Source organism: Protopterus annectens, chromosome 3.part0, assembly GCF_019279795.1.
Source record: "Protopterus annectens isolate FY-2018-M chromosome 3.part0, PAN1.0, whole genome shotgun sequence".
Taxonomy (NCBI): domain Eukaryota; kingdom Metazoa; phylum Chordata; order Ceratodontiformes; family Protopteridae; genus Protopterus; species Protopterus annectens.
The window spans coordinates 1505750538-1505770076 of NC_056731.1; the positions used below are offsets into that span (position 1 = coordinate 1505750538).

At 41.0% G+C, this 19539-nt stretch overlaps 1 protein-coding gene across 1 annotated transcript in view; it reads left to right on the forward strand.

Annotated features, from left to right (window-relative positions):
• Nucleotides 1-19539, forward strand: part of RP1 (RP1 axonemal microtubule associated) — a 652673-nt gene that overhangs the window by 402865 nt on the left and 230269 nt on the right. The window contains exons 7-8 of the mRNA XM_044065894.1: nt 15935-16013; nt 16333-16408. Of these exons, the coding sequence (XP_043921829.1) occupies nt 15935-16013; nt 16333-16408 (155 nt within the window). The remainder of the gene's footprint in view (nt 1-15934; nt 16014-16332; nt 16409-19539) is intronic.

Consider the following 19539-nt stretch of genomic DNA (forward strand, 5'->3'; position numbering starts at 1 on the left):
CTTGCGGGTTGTTCTATTCTGTATTTGGATTTGGTTCCTGCTGTTGGCGACTGTGTGGTATGCATCCACCAACCTAGTAGGGGCTTTTTCCATTTCCACTATTATTATTATTTGGAACTTTTCATTTTTGGAGTATATCTACAGCATCTTTTTACAGAGATATGTGGATAGGCATTGTGAGTAATTTTTGCCTTGTCGCTGATTGTCAAGGGCCTGGTGATTAAATTCGCAAACACCTTTGGACTTTACTTTATTTTTTTTACCCGTTGGTGTTGAGATAGCATTTATGCATCATTTTGTCATTTAGTGGCTGGACATCAGTACTGTAATTGGTACTTAGGCCTATATATTAGACTCTACCTAGGCATGTTAGTTTGAGCTTTGGGTTTGCAACACTGCGTGGATTTTTTTTGAAGCTGGTGCTTTCCCTGTCTGTTGATAATTTGGGGTATTAATTCATTGGGCATGTGCTGTGTTTGTATGATGTCTACATTTTTTTTTTTTTTATTGTCTGATCTATCTCTAATAATTTTGGATACTTGGTGAGGCAACATTTATTGGACTGACATCTGTTGCATGTTATGCATTTCAAACATCGCTATCTTTACATCGAGGGGCCTGTGTGCTGGACAAAGTATCGAACATCTATGTTTAGAGAGTATTCGTGGACATTACAATCTTTGGATTCGTTGGTTCCCATTACATTGAGTAATGGCCGTCGACATCCGGGAACTATCTTGTTAATATTTGAGTTTCTACGGAATCTGGTTTGCCAAACTATTGACTATAGGCTATACGGGACTTGTTATGTACCTATTTTATGTGATTTGCTTATGTTTATATAGAGATGACTCTCATTTTTGGACTAGGTATCTAACTTTTATGGGGACCATTTGTGTGCATCCAAATATCTAGGCATTGTGAAATGGGGGTTATTATCTGCTATTTTGTTCCATTTTTGTTTTTTTTTCTTGCCAAAAACTATTGATATAACAACATACGGGACCAGTAATGTAATTATATGGTTCGTCTAGCTTATTTTTCAGCTTATTTTTCATATATAGGTAATTTAACATTTTTGCTAGGGTGAACTATATAATACTATTGGACAATCGTTTAACATGTGCAATTAGGAATACTATTGGGTCTCGGATATCATAATTTCTAGATGTATTATGTTTGTTGCACCATACTAAACTGCATTTAGTTTGTTTTTTTGGCTCCTGGAGATTGAAAACTTATCCTTAGTACTTATATAACGGTACCTGCACATAATCTTCTATAGGTTGGTTCTATTTTAGTATTTAGATACCAGCTCTACTAATTGGAGGTTCCTTATTAGACCTGGTTTGATTGGTGTCACTTCTCTTTTGTGTGTATATATAAGAGTTTTGGGTGTCAGTTAGCTTTTCTCAGTTTGGATTAGTTTGGGCTAGATTTATACCTTGGATTGGTTTTCCACACCTAGCGTCACAGTATTTTAGGCTAAATTTTTTTGGTTTTTGTATTATAATATAGCTTGAATATATGTAGGAGGGGACCACAGTACATTGAAATTCTTGTGTATTATTTTGGTTTATCTGGTTGACCAATTCTTTGGGGTTGATTTTGATACATAGCATCATGTACTGGATGCGATAGATCTTTATGTTATTTCGCTTGTACCACAAGGGCTATCATTGTATCAGAACTTGCAGTGGTTGGGCTGAATTTCCATATTGGCCAGCCATATTGAGATGGTTGTGTGATATATTATTGGTATTAAGTTTACTGATACGTAGCATTGTGGTCACTATATGCTGGTTACACTGTACATATGAGCTACTTATGGTATCAGTTTTCACCTGATTGGTCAAGTGTCTTTGTACACCACTATATGGGTATTATACCCATTGGATACCATGTTTTGAACTGTAGTGTTGGCCCGTTCTCCAGAATATCCAGTTTTTCTGGTTTAATAGTCTCAGTATATGATTTTTTTGTCTTAAGTACATGACTGGCTTCAACTATTGTTACTTTGGGTTGTGGAATTCAGTGACCATAATTATTATTTATGGTTGGTTTCTTTCACCTATATGTTTTAGGGGATACACTGCCTAATCTATCCAAACCTTCCCAGCTGATGCTAGTGGTCCTACATCAGATGGTGTATAGATTTGTTATTTAGGTAATCTTGTTACAGAGAATTGTTGTATTCTTTACTAGTCATGGAGTTGGCTTCCCTTATTCAGAGTCTATCATTGGATAGAGACGATTTGGAGGTATTTGGTTTAGGATCAGGCAATGACCATATGGGCTCGGGCCCTATAGATAATGATCCTATTAGTCTTTGCAATGGCACATTTTCTAAGCTCACCAAAGGCATGAAACACCTTAGAACTAATGTTTGGCACTTGAGACTTTTCAAGGCCTACCAACATAAGCAGATCACCCCTAGGGGATTGAGGGTTAAAATACAACCACTTGTTCATAATGTGGATGACCCATTAGCCGAACAATGAGCACAGGTCCAGCAACATGCTTCTATGTGCTTTGTTAATGCACTAGCATCATTTTATGAATGCACAGTCCAACAAGACACCCAGACTGTTGAATCTCTATGTTCAGAAGCATTAGCCTTTGAATCTTTACCTTGCTATAAATCTTGTTTGAATCAGTTGAGCAATGATCTTTTGGATTTGGTACAGACCCTTAGAGACAAAAAAAACTAAGAAGTTTAGCAGGGACTTAGGGGATTATGAAAGAGGTAAACCCTTTGATTACCCCAAAAATGTGAAGTTTAACCTTCCTGATAGGAAACCCCCCATGTTTAAGAGGAAAAGACCCAAATCCATTTTGAGGAAGAATAGGGATACCCCAAGCTACACCTTTGGGGATGAATCCTCCTCAAATACAGAGGTGGATGCATACCAAACAGTCGACTTACCTGATGCAAAAAGAAGTAATCTGGGACACCCTTTAGGGCCAGGATTCACAGAGAGGGGAGGAAGCACAAATCCCATAAGCAGTCTAGAGGGATTACTCAAACTGATGAAGCAACACTAGTTTTGTGTATGAATGTACACAATATATCGTTAGTGGCCCTATCTGAATCAGAAATTAATGTCTTGAATAAAGGTATAAATTTTGTGCTCTGCTTTTTTGTCCCTGAACATTCTTTCGCCAAAGATGCTACGGATTTTTGTAGATTGTTAAACCTTAGATTATTTTTTGAAGATAGTGTGCCTAATACAACTGTTGGCTTTAAATTTCAAAGATCTACTTTCATGCCTCCCATGTCATCTACTGTTTCTATTTTTTATATAATGTTCTCAAAGATCTTCATTTCAATAAGTTTAATGATTTTTCTTTTTCCAACAATATTACCCGTGATGAGATGCTGTGTACTGATAAACTCAAGAATAATAAGAAGATTGTGATTTCATCAGCAGATAAAGGAGGGGCTGTAGTGGTTCAAGATTTGGCCTCTTACCAGGCCGAGGCCATTAAACAACTTAGTGATTGTAGGTACTATACTTGGATGCCTTTGGATCCCACTAAGGGGTTCAAATTGGCTATTGATGCCTTTTTAAGGGAAGCCAATGAAGAGGGTATTATTACTAATTCAGACCTGACACAACTGACTGTTCAGACACCCAAAAAACAACATCTTTATCTTTTACCGAAGATACATAAGGATCCTGTCTGTCCACCTGGTAGACCTATAGTGTCAGGTAATGGCTCTCTTACTGAACCCCTTTCAGAATATTTAACTTACTATTTGAAACCATTATTGCCCCTGGTTAGGTCACGCATTCAAGACACAACACAATTCTTGAGGGTTTTATTTGATTCACTGTTGGAAGCTGATTGGCTTCTGTGCAACCTGGATGTTACGTCCCTTTATACCAACATCCCATATTGGGCTGGGTTGATTGCCCTGCAACATTGGCTGGATGTATCGGAACTCTATAGACCTGGGTTGAACATGTTCTTAGTTTGCCTAACAGAACACATATTGACTAAAAATGTTATCTACTTCCAAGACCAATGTTTTTACAGATACAGGGGACAGCAATGGGTGCTTCTTTCGCACTCATATATGTGGATCTATTTATGGCATACTTAGAGGAGGAGTTAATTTATAACTCCAGCCACAATCTGTTTATTGACGATATAGACATCTGGAGGCATTACCTCGATGATTGTTGGTTTGTGTGGAAATCGGATGTTACTTATCTGGAGGAGTTTGTGACTTATCTCAATGAAAATAAATGGGGTATTGAGTTTAAAGTCAGGTTCAACAAAACCCAGATTACTTTCCTGCATGTTCTGGTTAGTCATAAGCCAGACAATTCTTTAGATACCCAGGTTCATAGAACATTTCCACAGTATAATTCACTCCTCCATGCTAGTAGTTTCCACCCACAACATGTGATTCGGAACATCCCCAACTCTCAATTCCTCCACAGTCGTAGAATCTGCTCTGACACTCAGACCTATCATCAATACGAACAGGATCTCATTTCCCATTTTCAGGACAGGGGTTATCCATCTGGGAACACTGAGAGCATGTAATTGGGTCGCAAATCAGGATAGATCCAACCTATCATAAGAAACCTTTGGCGAACAATTCCCCCATCAGATTAGTGACAACTTTTAGTAGAAATACCAATGCCTTCATGCGGATGATCAATAGACATTGGAATATCTTGATGGGGGACGAGAGACTTGCTAGCTGTTTAGGAGACAGATGTCGTTTTTCATTTCGTAGGGGCTGCACTTTAGGATCGCTGTTTTTCCATTATAAAGGTACGGGTTACAATAGGGAATTGTATGTTCAAAGAACGCTTACAGGGGATATTTTGAAGGGTTGTATGGCATGTGGGCATTGCTCTCATTGTCATAGGGTTTTTAAAACAACTGAATTCACCAGCCAAAATACACCCAATGTGTACAATATTGAGTTTTTTTGCCAATTGCACTACCCCTTGGGTGATCTGTTTGGCTACATGTTCTTGTTCTGCCTTTTATAGTGGGCAGACGTCACGGCCTTTGAAATTCAAGATAGGTGAGCATATCAGTGATATTAAGAATAAAAGGCAATCAAATGCACTTTACAAACACATCTTGAAACATACACAGGTATACTTCATGTTCATAGGTTCATAGGTTCATAGGTTTATACTAGGCTATCTGCCCTAAGGCATTTATAAGCCTAGCCCAAATTATTGTGGCTTACGCCACCCCTTATATGAAAAAATACTGTGCCCATTAGTTTGTTGTACCTCTGTCCAGCAGTGACCCAGAGATGATTCCCGGGGTAAACCTACGATCTCCCATCCACAGGTTCACGACTATTGACTGTATTAAGGGTGAATGTAGTGATAAATCATGTTGGCACTCCATATTAAATGTTAAAGAGAGGAAATGGATAATTAATTTAGGGGGTTTGTTCTCCCCACATTTGAATGAACATTATTAATTAATGATGTATGATCCAATGGGATTGTTTGGTGGGCTGGTTTTGTGTCTTTATAACAGGGTTTGCTTAACCCATTAGTTATGGCACTTCACTGAAGAAGGCATTCTGGCCGAAACCGGTTTGTTTTAGGTGGTTTTGGGTTTATTCCCTACACCTATGAGCTATTTTTTGTATTAGTGTGCTATCAGTTTTACTTTATGTGTATTTTTACACATTACATTTATGTTGCTATTCCACATGCAGTGCTGGCTTTATTTTTGACTTTGCAGCTGTATGTTTGGAGCCTTTGCACCTGCCGTACTTGCGGGTTGTTCTATTCTGTATAAAGAAATAATGCAGCCCATTTTTCTGTCATTAGCAAATTTAGATAACCACACCTCTGAAGCAGTGGACATGACGTCTGCAAAGAAAAAAAATGATTCCTTGCTGCTCTGTTTCCATATGTACTTTAGATAAGGGAAAAGGATTTTTTAATACCAAGTCATAGTTCCACTAAAGAACGTTTGCTTGTGTATATATTGTGATGCCCCTGCACCGGCCCAGTAATCAAGGAGCCTCAATCCTCACCACTGACAACAGTGGAAAATGTACACACTGGGAGGATGACAAATACACACACAGTAAAGTGCAATTTCCCTTAAGAACACCAGAGATCACAATCAGTCTGGGGCTGGATTCTCCCTCTTTTACAGATCCCCAATATGACTCCCCACTGGCACAGCTATATGGTTGAGGTCTAGGCTGAGTGGCCAAACAAAGATCTCCAGTACCCTCTCTCTCCAGCCAGTGCTTTATGTCACTACCCAAGTAGCTGACACACGCACACTCCTTGAGATTTGATCTATATAAAAACACGCGCACACACACACACACACACACACACACACACACACATACACACACACACACACCTGGGAAAGGCTGTCACAAGTTTACTAGCTATGCCCCCTTCTGCCCAGACTATAAGGTAGTTTTCACTAGCACCAACAAACTGTTTTCAGCTACTTTAAGGCTCTTAGCAAAGGGTGTCCAATCTTACTCTGTAATGTTACTATAAATCCAAATATTAGTCTGACCAGGAGCAAGGCTATTTAGGAGTGGCCTGTACAGTGTCACCAAATAGATATGCAAATACTCTATGAGCTTAAATTTCTCTAAACAGACCAACTACAGTTAAAAGATTTAAATATATTTAATAATAAATAATAAAAGAACAAGACAATACTCAGTAAATTATAAGTTACATCAGAGTTCAAAATCACAGGAAATATTTAAAAACAACATTGCAGACTGATTTTTGATTAGTTTGGAGCAGAGATGAGGAGATATTGGGTAAGGTCCATCTATGCCACATGGACTACAGTACATCATATAGAAGGGTTTCTTCTCCAACTCATTACATCCGAGTGACGCCTCCAGGTGCATCTACAGTTACCTCCTACTGCTCCTCTAGGCATCAAATATTGCTTGTTCAAATTTGCATTAATAATTCCAAAACGATGCTACATACAAGGTATCAGAATATTTTATCTTGAAGCATACATGCTGGCAAACACAATTGCATTGATATATGACCTCTGTCAGTAACTATGTTAGTGCTGTAAGGTGATAACTTAATTTTTTAAAGGTTGAAGCCACACCCACTGGGAGTTAAAGGTACATACTCAAAACAGCTCTCCTGGAGGGAATGACTGCCAGTTCCTGTAGAGCACACAGGAAATTGTGTACAATGCATCTGTAAATCATTGAGATAGCCCCCACAGTTCCTATCTTGCTCATATCCAAAGTATACCAGCGATTTGAGTTTGGTAGTGTTTCACAGAAACATCACCATGACACTGATTCACAACTTGGAGAGCATGGCTGAGGTGTGATACAACACCACAGTGTTGTAAACCTGCAATATTGTCAGTGATGTGAGTAGACTGGTGAAATTCAGTATTACAATGAGAACAACTTTGCCTCATTTTGTCATGCAGTTTTAAGGCTCATAGACAGGCAATTATGCTAATGATGCAAACGTAGGGCAAGTGATTTCGAATCATGCATTTAATGTGCTGCATATAAGGAATGAACATTGCAATAGGGCTCTAGCCTTAGCATTCGTGTGCATTGAAGACAGCAAGTCTCAAAGTTTGGTCCAGTCCAAGTCTTCTGTAGTGACATAGGATTCTTAGTAATCTTTGCAGGCATTGGGGGGTGGGGGCTGCTCCAAAAGGGGGTACACTAATACCTTTAGGCCATTGTGTTCCACACTATCGTGATATGATGGTTTGTACCATTGAGCCACCCTGCTACCCATTAGAGTGGGATACCCACAATGAGCATCAAAACACAAATCTGCAACAGTTTTCAACTAGATTAAAACCTGTTTAATGGCCATGGCCTTTGAAGGTGCTGAGAGTGTGTGAGTTCCTACATGGTGCAGAAAAAAAAGAAAACACAAATTATTACAATGCCTACCTCACAGGGATCAACAGAATCATCTGCTATGTAACTCACATTATATTTCCCAGTACAAAGCTGATGTCTAGCACAGCATTGCAGGGCAGTGAATGATGACATGGGCATCATACACTTTGATGTGTGGTGCCAGCACTGACATAATGGCTTAAAGAAGTGTCATTGTGACCTTCTTAGCTGATGAGAAGAGAAGATTAGATCCAGTAAACTAGAGTTGTATAGTAAAATTTCCTGACTGATGGTTTCTTGTACTGAAGCAGACATATGTTTTCAGCCATATACAGGACTTGTGAGTCATAGATATTTTTATTTTTTATTTTGTTTCACATTTTTTAGCTCCTGGTGCAATAAAAGATAACAGGACAATTTGCCAAGGGTACAGATCAATACTGTCAAAACATCAATGCACATATAACCATTGATGCTATAGCTACATATTTTAGAGATCTGCTTTATTGTCCATTATTGACTTTGATGCTAATTATTTTATGCATTGTACGTAGCTTAGATTTTCATTATGTACCATATACCTTGTCAGTGAAAGTTAAACTGTTTCCACAACCATTATACCTACAGTGATTCTCACTGATGATATGTTGATAGTGAGGTAGCTGACAGTGGGTATTCCACTACCATTTTAATTTCCACCATCTACCTCAGACCTGATTGTTTGCTTTCCTTCAGTGTCATATCTGTGGCCTTATTTCTGCCATTCATTCACAGTGTTTTAGTTAGTTTGCTATGAATTACTTTTCCACTGTCCATTCAAGTTTGTCTGCTAATGCCATTTATACCTAGTATACTAATAGCAGATATCTCACAGGCCAATGATCGAGGTTTCAGGAAAGTTGTCCAGTGCTTTGGTGGTGACCGTGGTCTATCTATGTTGCTTTTGGACTTTTGTGGTTGTGTGTTCCTGCCATGCCCTCTAAGATATTATGTAGGGCATTGTCTGATAGGTCATTTCTTCCACCTGATGGTAAGCTGCTTTGTGTTGGCCACTTTAGGCTCATGAAGGTACCAGCTTCCCTAGTCCTATTGGTGTGATTTGCATCTTATGCAATGTTTGTATGCCATACACACAGGGCAGCAGGGTGTGGTGTATTCAATGGACTGAGTTGTCTTGCCTTAGCTAATGTTCTTTGGGGGCGGGGGAGGTGCATGACGTAAGGATTGTGAGACAGTATGTATGGACATGTGCGTTGGCTTGTCAATAAAGTTTGGAGTTGGTAGCAACAGCACACAGTTGTCCTGCGTCTTCTTTCTAAAGCAAAAGAACACGACATGGTGTCAGAAGTGCTGTGTGACTGTGACTGGGACTGTTGACCACTTGCTGAAGACCGTACGAGTGGCCTAGTGACGTGGTGAGCGGACATGTCGGACGAAGAGAATGGTCGGCAGCCGCGGGCTAGAATTAACATGGCGGCTAACGCTCCCAATGCTACGTTTAGTATTCAGCCGCCGGAGCCCTTTGATTTCTCCAAACCTCATGAATGGACACGATGGATACGTCGTTTTGAACGGTTCCGTCAGGCCAGCAATCTATCTTCAAACCCAGAGGGGAATCAGGTGAACACCCTGATATACTGCATGGGTGATGAGGCAGACGACGTCTTGAGAGGCCTCAAGCTAACCGATGCAGAGCATCAGGAGTATGCCAAAGTGAAAGAGGGCTTCGAAAGATTTTTTATTGTCAAGAAGAACATTGTTTATGAACGTGCACGATTTAACATGCGCAAACAAGAACTGAATGAGACTGTTGATGCTTTTGTTACTGCATTGCATGCCTTAGCTGAACACTGCAGTTATGGGACGCTGCACGATGAGCTCATAAGAGATAGAATTGTTGTGGGCTTGGCTGACACCAGACTGTCCGAGAGGATGCAGATGGAAAAAGAGCTGGACTTGGAGAGAGCTGTAAACATGGCCAGACAGTCGGAGGAGGTTAAGAAGCAGCAGACGGCTTTGAGGTGCGACAGTAGTGCACTGCAGTATAACGTGAATGCTGTGCAGACACCACTTGACACCAAACGCCGGCTGAAGACCTCGAAAGGTTGAGGCAAGTCCTTGACACCGATTTTTCAGCGACAGGCGCAAAAGAGTAAAGACGCTCCAATTTCGCAGTGCTACAGGTGTGGGGGCCCATTTCATCACAAACTCCTATGCCCGGCGACTGCTGCAAGATGTCGCTCGTGTGGGAAGAAGGGCCACTACCAGCGAGTCTGCAGGCAGGTTAAGGTGGTGCAGTGTATCGAGGAGGACGAGGAGCTTGGAGAGCGAGGAGAACAGGGCTTCTTCCTTGGTTCTGTCTCCTCCGGGAACCACTCCTGGATTGTGGAGGTTCAAATAGAGGGCACATCTATGTCTTTCAAGCTTGACACAGGGGCAGATGTTACTGTTATTTCCAAGTCAGACCTGGACAACTTGTTCAGGGGGAAGAATGCTCCTGTGCTCCAGCAGCCGGAGAAACCCTTGTTGGGTCCTGGAGGGACGCCACTGGAGGTTACAGGATTCTTGGAGCTTCAGCTTGGTTATGGACAAAGACAAACATGCGAGAAGGTGTATGTTGTTAAAGGACTCCGCACGCCGCTTTTAGGTCTTCCTGCTATTTTGGGGCTGGGTCTCCTGAAGCGTGTTGATACTATCACCATGGAGTCTTTGAAGACCTCATACCCTGAACTGTGCTCTGGGCTGGGGGTAGTGCAGCGGAAATACCACATAAAGCTTCAGCCAAATGTGGTGCCCTACTCTCTGAAGACCCCCAGGAGGATACCACTACCACTGATGGGGAAAGTGAAGGAGGAGTTAATGAGGATGGAGATGCTGGGTGTCGTTACCAGAATGGAGGAACCTACTGACTGGTGTGCAGGCATGGTTGTTGTTCCAAAGAAAGACAGTAACAGACTGAGACTGTGTGTAGACTACACTAAGTTAAATGAATATGTATGCAGGGAGAGGTTCGTGCTGCCCTCGGTTGAACAGAGTCTTGGGATGCTTGCCGGGGCAAAGGTGTTTAGTAAACTGGATGCCAATATGGGATTTTGGCAAATCCCTTTGTCAGAGGAGTCGGCTGCGCTTACCACATTCATAACCCCCTTTGGGCGTTTTTGCTTCAATCGCCTTCCCTTTGGCATTAACTCTGCACCCGAACACTTTCAACGCATGATGTCAGAGGTCATTGAAGGACTAGAGGGTGTGATTTGCCACATGGACGACATGCTGGTCTGGGGTCGTTGCCTGGAGGAGCACGATGCCCGACTTCATGCGGCATTAAAGAGACTGGAAGAGGCAGGCATTACGCTGAATGTGGGGAAATGCGACCTGTCGAGGAGCAAAGTGACCTTCTTGGGCCATGTCATCACTGATTCTGGCATAAGCCCAGACCCAAGGAGGACCGCGTCCATCACGGAGATGGAAGCCCCTGCTACAGTAGGAGAACTCAGGAGTTTCCTGGGCATGGTGAATCAGGTGGGAAAGTTCATCCCTCATTTGGCTGAAAGGGATAGAGCTCTGAGAGACTTATTATCAAAGAAGAACAGCTGGTACTGGGGTGGGGACCGGGAAAAGGCATTCAATGACTTAAAAGATGCGATCACCTCCCCTCCAGTTTTGGCCGTATACGACCCGAATAGGGATACGAAGGTTTCTGCGGATGCATCATCCTTTGGGTTAGGGAGCGTGCTGCAGCAACAATGGGAGGACGGCTGGAGACCTGTGGCATACGCATCAAGGTCACTCTCACCTACAGAGCAACGATATGCCCAAGTTGAGAAAGAGGCTCTAGCATCTACCTGGGCATGTGAACGCTTCAGAGATTACCTATTAGGCAAATCGTTTTGTCTAGAAACTGATCACAAACCACTGGTTTCATTGCTTGGAGGTCAAGCACTGGATCTTCTACCGCCTAGAATCCAACGCTTCAGGATGAGACTGATGCAGTTCTCATACACAGTGCAGTACGCTCCAGGGAAATCACTGTGGGTGGCAGATGTTCTGTCACGTTCTCCGCTTAAAACCAGGTTAACACTGGAGGAAACAAAGTTAATGGAGGACACGGATATCTACGTAAACAGCATTGTGGAAAACATGCAGGTGAAGCCATCTTTCCTCCAGACACTACGGGACCAGCTGAAAGCAGACAGTGTGTGTGTGCGGGTTATGGAACTGTGCAGTCAGGGGTGGCCGCTGTATGCGAACCAGGAACCCTTACTGAAGAGCTACTGGCCAGATCGTTCTACACTAACAGTGAAAGATGGGTTGCTGTTAAAAGATTCACGCCTTGTTATCCCATCCGCCATGCGTAATGAGGTGTTGTTAAAATTGCATGAGGGGCATCAAGGCATTGTGAAGTGCAAAGCCAGAGCCTGTCAGACCGTCTGGTGGCCTGGGCTCAGCCAACAGATAAATGACATGGTTTTGGGATGCAGGACGTGCATCTCAGAGAGAAGGAACCATCCTGAGCCCCTCATCCCAACTGAATGTCCTGACAGACCATGGCAAAGAGTAGGCACGGATTTATTTGAGCTGAAAGGGAATACTTACCTTCTTGCTGTAGATTACTTATCCAGGTTTTTTGAGATCGCATTGTTGAAACACAGCAAATCCAACGAGGTCATCACCCACCTAAAGTCTTTCTTCGCTCGCCACGGCATCCCAGAGGTCCTCGTGTCGGATAATGGACCTCAGTTTTCTGGGCGGTCTTTTGTGGACTTTGCAACTGCTTATGGCTTCGAGCATGTCACAAGCAGCCCCAGGTTCCCGCAGAGTAACGGGGAGGCAGAACGGGCGGTTCAGACTGTGAAGAACCTGCTAAAAAAAAGTGTCGATCCGTACATGGCTCTTCTGGCGTACAGGACAACGCCACTGCAGAATGGATATAGCCCTGCGGAACTTCTTATGGGACGTCGGTTGCGGACTTCTCTTCCGATTCACCCTTCGCAGTTGGACCCTGTGCTGCCTGACTGGAGTAGGCTTGTGGGGAGAGAGGAGGAGAAGAGGGTGTATAATGCGGCAAACTACAACAGACACCATCGGGCAAGGCCGCTGGGTGACGTGTTGCCCGGTGACCAGGTGTGGGTGACAGATATGAAGACCCCAGGTACTGTAGATCAAAAACATTACTCGCCGAGGTCATTTAAGGTAGACGTGCCACAAGGGACTGTGCGGCGAAACCGTGTGCATTTGATTCCCTTACCTATACCTGAGTGTGAATCATCTCCGGTGTGTCAGGAAAGTGTGTTAAGTAAGACCGTTGAGGCCTTGCCGCCTTGCAATGGCCCTCCCCTGGAAACCCGGGTACATAGTGATGTTGTGAGGACCAGATCAGGAAGGATTATTAACAAGCCGGACCGATTGGATCTGTAGAGATCAGTCTGTAAATAGCAATGTCATTTGTGTTATAGTAATGAGAACATGGCTAAGTGAGCATTTTGTGCCGATGTACCAAGTTCGTAGTGAAGTTGAGGAAAGTGAATAGTTCTGGGTTTTGTAATAAGTGAAAAGGGGCCTTATAGAAAAGGAGATGTGGTGTATTCAATGGACTGAGTTGTCTTGCCTTAGCTAATGTTCTTTGGGGGCGGGGGAGGTGCATGACGTAAGGATTGTGAGACAGTATGTATGGACATGTGCGTTGGCTTGTCAATAAAGTTTGGAGTTGGTAGCAACAGCACACAGTTGTCCCGCGTCTTCTTTCTAAAGCAAAAGAACACGACACAGGGAATGGGGGTGGGTTGGTCTGATTACGTGACATTTAATCCAGCGACTTATGGCCCACATACTGCTTCACTATTTGTCTTTCTGGCCTATATATTACTTTTTATTTTCCATTGCATAGTTACCGCGGTGGTGGTGCTGCGGTAGCGTTGTCGCCTCATAGTAAGATGCTGTTTCGGTTCAATTCTTAGCTAGAGCATCTTCTGCATGGAGATATGCATGAATGGGTGTACCTTCATTGAAGGTTGTGCATCAGGGCTGGTAACTCAGCACATAAAAATCAACTAACAATCATTAGTGGACCGGAGTTCCACTGTGGTGACCCCTAACCGGGAAAAGCCGAAAGACACAACAACATTTTCCATTGCATAGATAACAGCATTTTTCTTCTCTGGGAACTGAACTACCAATCAGTGTATCACACATTAGTGGTAACTGTTTATTTGCATTTGTGTTTCTTTGTCTTTGTCACTGTCTTCCTTTTTATTTTGTAATTCATCATTTGTTGTTTTCTTTCTCCCCATTTATGTTCAGATTGTATGCAGTGTCCACCATGGCAGTGAACATGATGTGGAAGCAGCCACCACATTATCCATCTGTCTTACCATGCTGGGTCGCTAGAAATCTCCAGGACAGATTCTCTGCAGTGACATAGGTCATCCTGCTGTGGACATCCTGCAAAGCTTTCTGGAGCCCACTGCTCTGTCTGCTATGGGTCCTGGTATGTCACCCAGCAGAAGGTAGAAGTCCTGGTTATGGTCTTAGTGGATCAGTAGTTGGGCACTACATTTGCAGCCCGGAACAAGCCCCTCTGCAACTGGTTAAGTTGCACAGCTGCCTAGCCCTGATCAGCAGGCTAACAGTGGCTGGTCCCAGCCTTAAGTTAGGTCTTGGAGGTGAGTGATATCAAGTTAGGTGCATTATTGTGCAGTGTACTATTCAACCAGCATCCCGCCCTAACACTCATTGTGTTCCCTATCCTTGTGCACCACTTATCTCCCTCGTTTTTGTTCCAGTACTCCCCATGACCAACTGATCTCCCTCTGTCTATCTGTATCTCTTCTTTGTATCTGTCTGTCAGTGTGTCAGCACTTCCCATGTTTGTTTTTGTCTGTCTTTTTTGATGTTTTGTCAACTCCTCCTGCCATTCCTATGCCATCTTTCCAGCCTACACCTTTCTCTTGCTACCCTCACACTCTACTCCTCTTTGGAATATGAAGAAATGGGCATTTTTACCCAACAAAAATAGTATAACCTTCCTTCTCCACCCTTGATACAGTCTTCCTTTCTTTTTGTACGTCTGTGTGTTCCTCTGCATGCACTGTGCTGTATACCCATTTCCTTCCATGTATGGCAAAGCAATAGTGCAGACTTTGCTGTGAAGCAGTTATATGGCTCTCAGCTATGCTTGCAGTGGTATGCTGTTGGACATAAATGCCTATCTTCGTAGCTATGTTATATGAATGCTACTAAGCTCATGAATTAAGTGACCACCATCTTGGCGTGCTGGTCATTGCTCAATCTGTTGGAATCTGTATGTGATTTCTCGAATGAGTCTGAATTCATCAGACAATGTCACTCCTGCTGAATAGCTAATCATCTTAAAGCTGCAATTCCTACTTTGACTGCTTTAAGTTCCCTTTACTTGGACACACAAGTGATTTTTCTGAATCCAGACCAATGCTCTAATCTAATGCCCATGAATATGCAGCAAGTGCAATTTGTTCTGTCAAATAGCCATCAGCAATTTCTTTAAGTCTTCACTTTCCAAGCATTCATAAGGTCATAGTTTCATGGCTAAGTATTAGACTACTTGCCTTTGTGGTTTATTTTAACCTTAGTCAGTTTCCTCAATGGTGAGAATCAAACCCTGTACCTTGTGTTTGTGAGGCAAACACCTTAACCTTTATACCAACACTTAACTTCATTATTAATATTAAGTTTGCTGACAGAGCCTAGGTTTTTAGACAAAAAAATTACATTTAAATTATGGTGATCAGAAATGGTTGAACTATTTCAGTAAATATTATTGTGATATAAAAGGAAGAAGGAAAATTAAGAATGCCCTGGAACGTGAAAATCTAAAAACGTATATGTCTTTCAGAAATTAATTATCTCTACAGTGTCGACCTGAGAGTATAACTTTTCTGTATGAAAATATGATTTATCCTGCATATAGATTTGTCTTCTGGTAGTGTCTAATTTTGCCTCACATGATTGTTTCTCCTTAAGAAGACTATAGTATGGACTTATTTTTTTCTTTTCTCCTTAATGCTTATCATTTTATTTTTACAGACCGACCTTTTTTTCCTTGAGGCTGTGTACCTTGGTTACTTATACAAGGTTGTTGTGGGACATGATGGTCTTGGAGCAGGTTAGCATATCTATATTTGTGTATTTTATTTATGCTCAATACTGTAATTTCTGCACTGGTATATAATGCTTCAATGATGTACAGATTTCTTACTTCAGTCATGATACTACAGGTGCACACCCACTATATACTCTAATTTGTTTTGCAAATAAATCTGCAATTAGATGCAGAATTAACCCATATGATTTTTGGTAATAAGTAACATTTAGTGCTATATAACTAGTATATATTAGATTGTCATTGTTTAAACTGCTGTTTATCTATTAAAAGATATAGTGCAAAATTTTAGAAATATATTTAATACATTTGGCTTTTTCAGGAAATGGATGGTACCTCGACAAGATTGTCATAAAGGATCCTACAAATGAGATGGAATATACTTTCTTTTGTCACAGGTTTACTGCATTTTAAATTATAAACTATGTGAATAAAATTTGTTGAAGATAGTTGTTTAGAACAGATGCTAACTATAATTTATTTGTTTATTTAATATTTAATTATCTGAGTATACATATGTCTGAGTACTGAATTTAACATGACCTATCAGGACCACTTGAGTCACTTCCCAAATAGTGTCAAAACAGGCTTTGAACCAGGGAATGGAGGACTGTAACAGTTATCCCACTTCACAAGGATGGGCCATCGATTAACCCCAGGAACTGCTGACTATTAGTCTGACTAGTCTAATATGCAAAGTCATGGAAAGGATTATCCTGGAAATGATCAGCAAAGATATTGACAATCTTCAGACACTGGACTCAACCCAGTCTAGCTTTGTCAAAGGAAGATCATGTCTGAAACCTGGTGGACTTCTTGGGAAGATCACTTAGGTAATGAATGAGGGGAAAACAGTACATACTGCCTACCTGGATCTAACTAAGGTGTTCGCTACAATACCCCATTCAGGGGCATACTTGACAAACTCACCAAACTAGGCATAAACCCTTACATAGCTCACTAAATTAACAGTTGGCTACAAACAGGATCCAGGATGCCAAGAACTATAACTTCACCTCCAAAAGGAGATAAGTCACCAGTGGGTATCTCAGGGTTCTATACTGGGGCCGCTCCTATTGGGCATCCACTTCTCAGAGGTAAAGGCTGATGTCAAGGCCTTTGGCTGGCCAAGTTCACAGATAACTGCAAATTTGGAGCTATCATAGATTCTTCTCATGGCACAAACATCTTACAAGAGGGTCTAACATAGGCAAGTGACAGGTGCTAAAGTCATAGACTAAAGCTCAAAACCAAGAAATGAATTATAGTGCCTTTTGGAAAACTGATACCCAGGCTAATTACTACATTGAGAAGACACCTCTAAGAGTTGACTCACTAGTCAGGGGTCGGGGAATATCTGTAGATAGTAATCTGGTTCTTGACTCACATGTGGCCAAGGTAGTAAGAAAATCATTCTACGACATCCAACGTATAAGTAAGGGCATGGCATCCAGGTGCAAGGAAGTTACTTTATTTGTCCATTATCAAAACCATTATTGAGTATTATGCCACCTCTACCACGTACCTGACCAGACATATGCAACTGTGGGAATGCCCTCAAAGGATCCTTAACAGGAGAACTGAGGATATAAATACATTGTCCTATATGGATCACTTTGAAGCCCTATCTCTATACTCTGCCTCCTATAGTTCTCTTAGGGTGATACAAGGCATCCTCGGATCCAGCTCTGATGGACCTTTTACACATCTAAAAATGAACAACATCAGAACCTGAAGATCCAAGGATTTAAATTTTGATTGTGACATAAATAAGATATATTATCGAGACATATATGCGTCAGAGAATATCCCCATGCTCTGGAACAGGCTCCCCATCCATGTGAAGCAGATTCCATCCTTAAGCCTATTTAAGATAACCTTGACCAATGGATGGGAAATTGAAAATTCACCCCAATCTGGCCCCCATATTTCTGATAGATAGAGACAGACATTAATGCCCAAACTAACATACCCCCAACATAACCTCTAGGAAATTCATAACTGACATAGTCCTCCTAATAAACTCCCATGAAACAGAGGGAGTCAATTAGGTTGGATTCCACACCTAGGCTTAAAAAGACCCTGGTGGTCATTATTCTAGTATATACCTATGAACGTATGAATGTATGAACCTATGACTCGCATATTTTACTGAGATTACAGAAAAGATCTGGAAACATCTCATACTCCATCTCTTTGCAAGTATATAAGGTCACAGAAATAGATGCAGACATCTGCTTGACTATGTGAAATTTAAATCTCTTAAAATAACAGTAATATAGCAAATTAAGATATTTTCATTAGGTAAATAAACTATTATTTTACTTATTTATTTTTATTTTTATTTTATATTTGTTAACCGGGATGGTCCAACTGGACACAGGTCCATTTTCAGCAGAGACCCGGGGAGAAAAGGTCCACAGTAAGTAAAATTTTACATAATATGTTAAAATACAGTATAGAGAGAATTTTCAAACAATATGTTAAAATATAATATACAGCAGAAGACACAACAAGACCTATATATACAGGAAAAAATAATTACACATGGTTAATAACGGAATAAGTATACAAATTCAATCAGCATTAGGAGAAGGCCTAGACTGTAATATATATTGCAGTAGGTATTAGGAAGTGAGATATATAAGAGGAATCATTTGAGGACTTATGTAATACATGGGATTATTATGTTCTATTCCATATTTATTTATTTTCTTGCATTTTGATGACTGCATTGTTTGAAATAAAACATAAAACTACAATAATGCTATTGTGCAACCCTAATTCAATTATATTTTTGAGAGAAAAGATGTACAGTACTGGAACCAGCTGCAGGTGGGATGGGCTATATGCTGAGCGATGACTGACTCTGATATATGTATAGCTGTACTTCAGTTTTCTAATGTTCATAATAGCTGCACTCAAAACAGTCACATAAAATATCTAAACTTAAAATATTGAGAAAATTATGTTATAGCAGGGGAAAGGGGGAAAGGGCATATGTCCATTCCTGCTATTGTACAACATTGCAAGAAGCGGGAGGGGGGGCTTAAACACACACACACACACACACACACACACACACACACACACACACACACACATATATATATATATATATTATGTATATATATATATATACATATATATATATATATATATATATATATATATATATATATATATATAGATAGATATAGAGATATGTAGATAGATATATAAATAGATACATACATATAAATATAGGTATAGCTAGATATAGCATGTGACTTCAGCAAGATATTCATATTGCAGTAATATTAGTGCAGCAAATAATGTTCCATGTCAAAGCATACATGACTCTATGCACCAAGTGGTAATGTGCATAGAGTTATTGTGTTAGTAGTGTAGTTATTCTCCAGTGTACTTAATTTACAAGTTAAGGAAACACAAGCCTATTTATATAGTATGTGTCATCAAGATGATGTTCATATCACAGTAAAAGGATTATGATATAAAATTCATTCAAATGAAAACCCACAGGAATTTA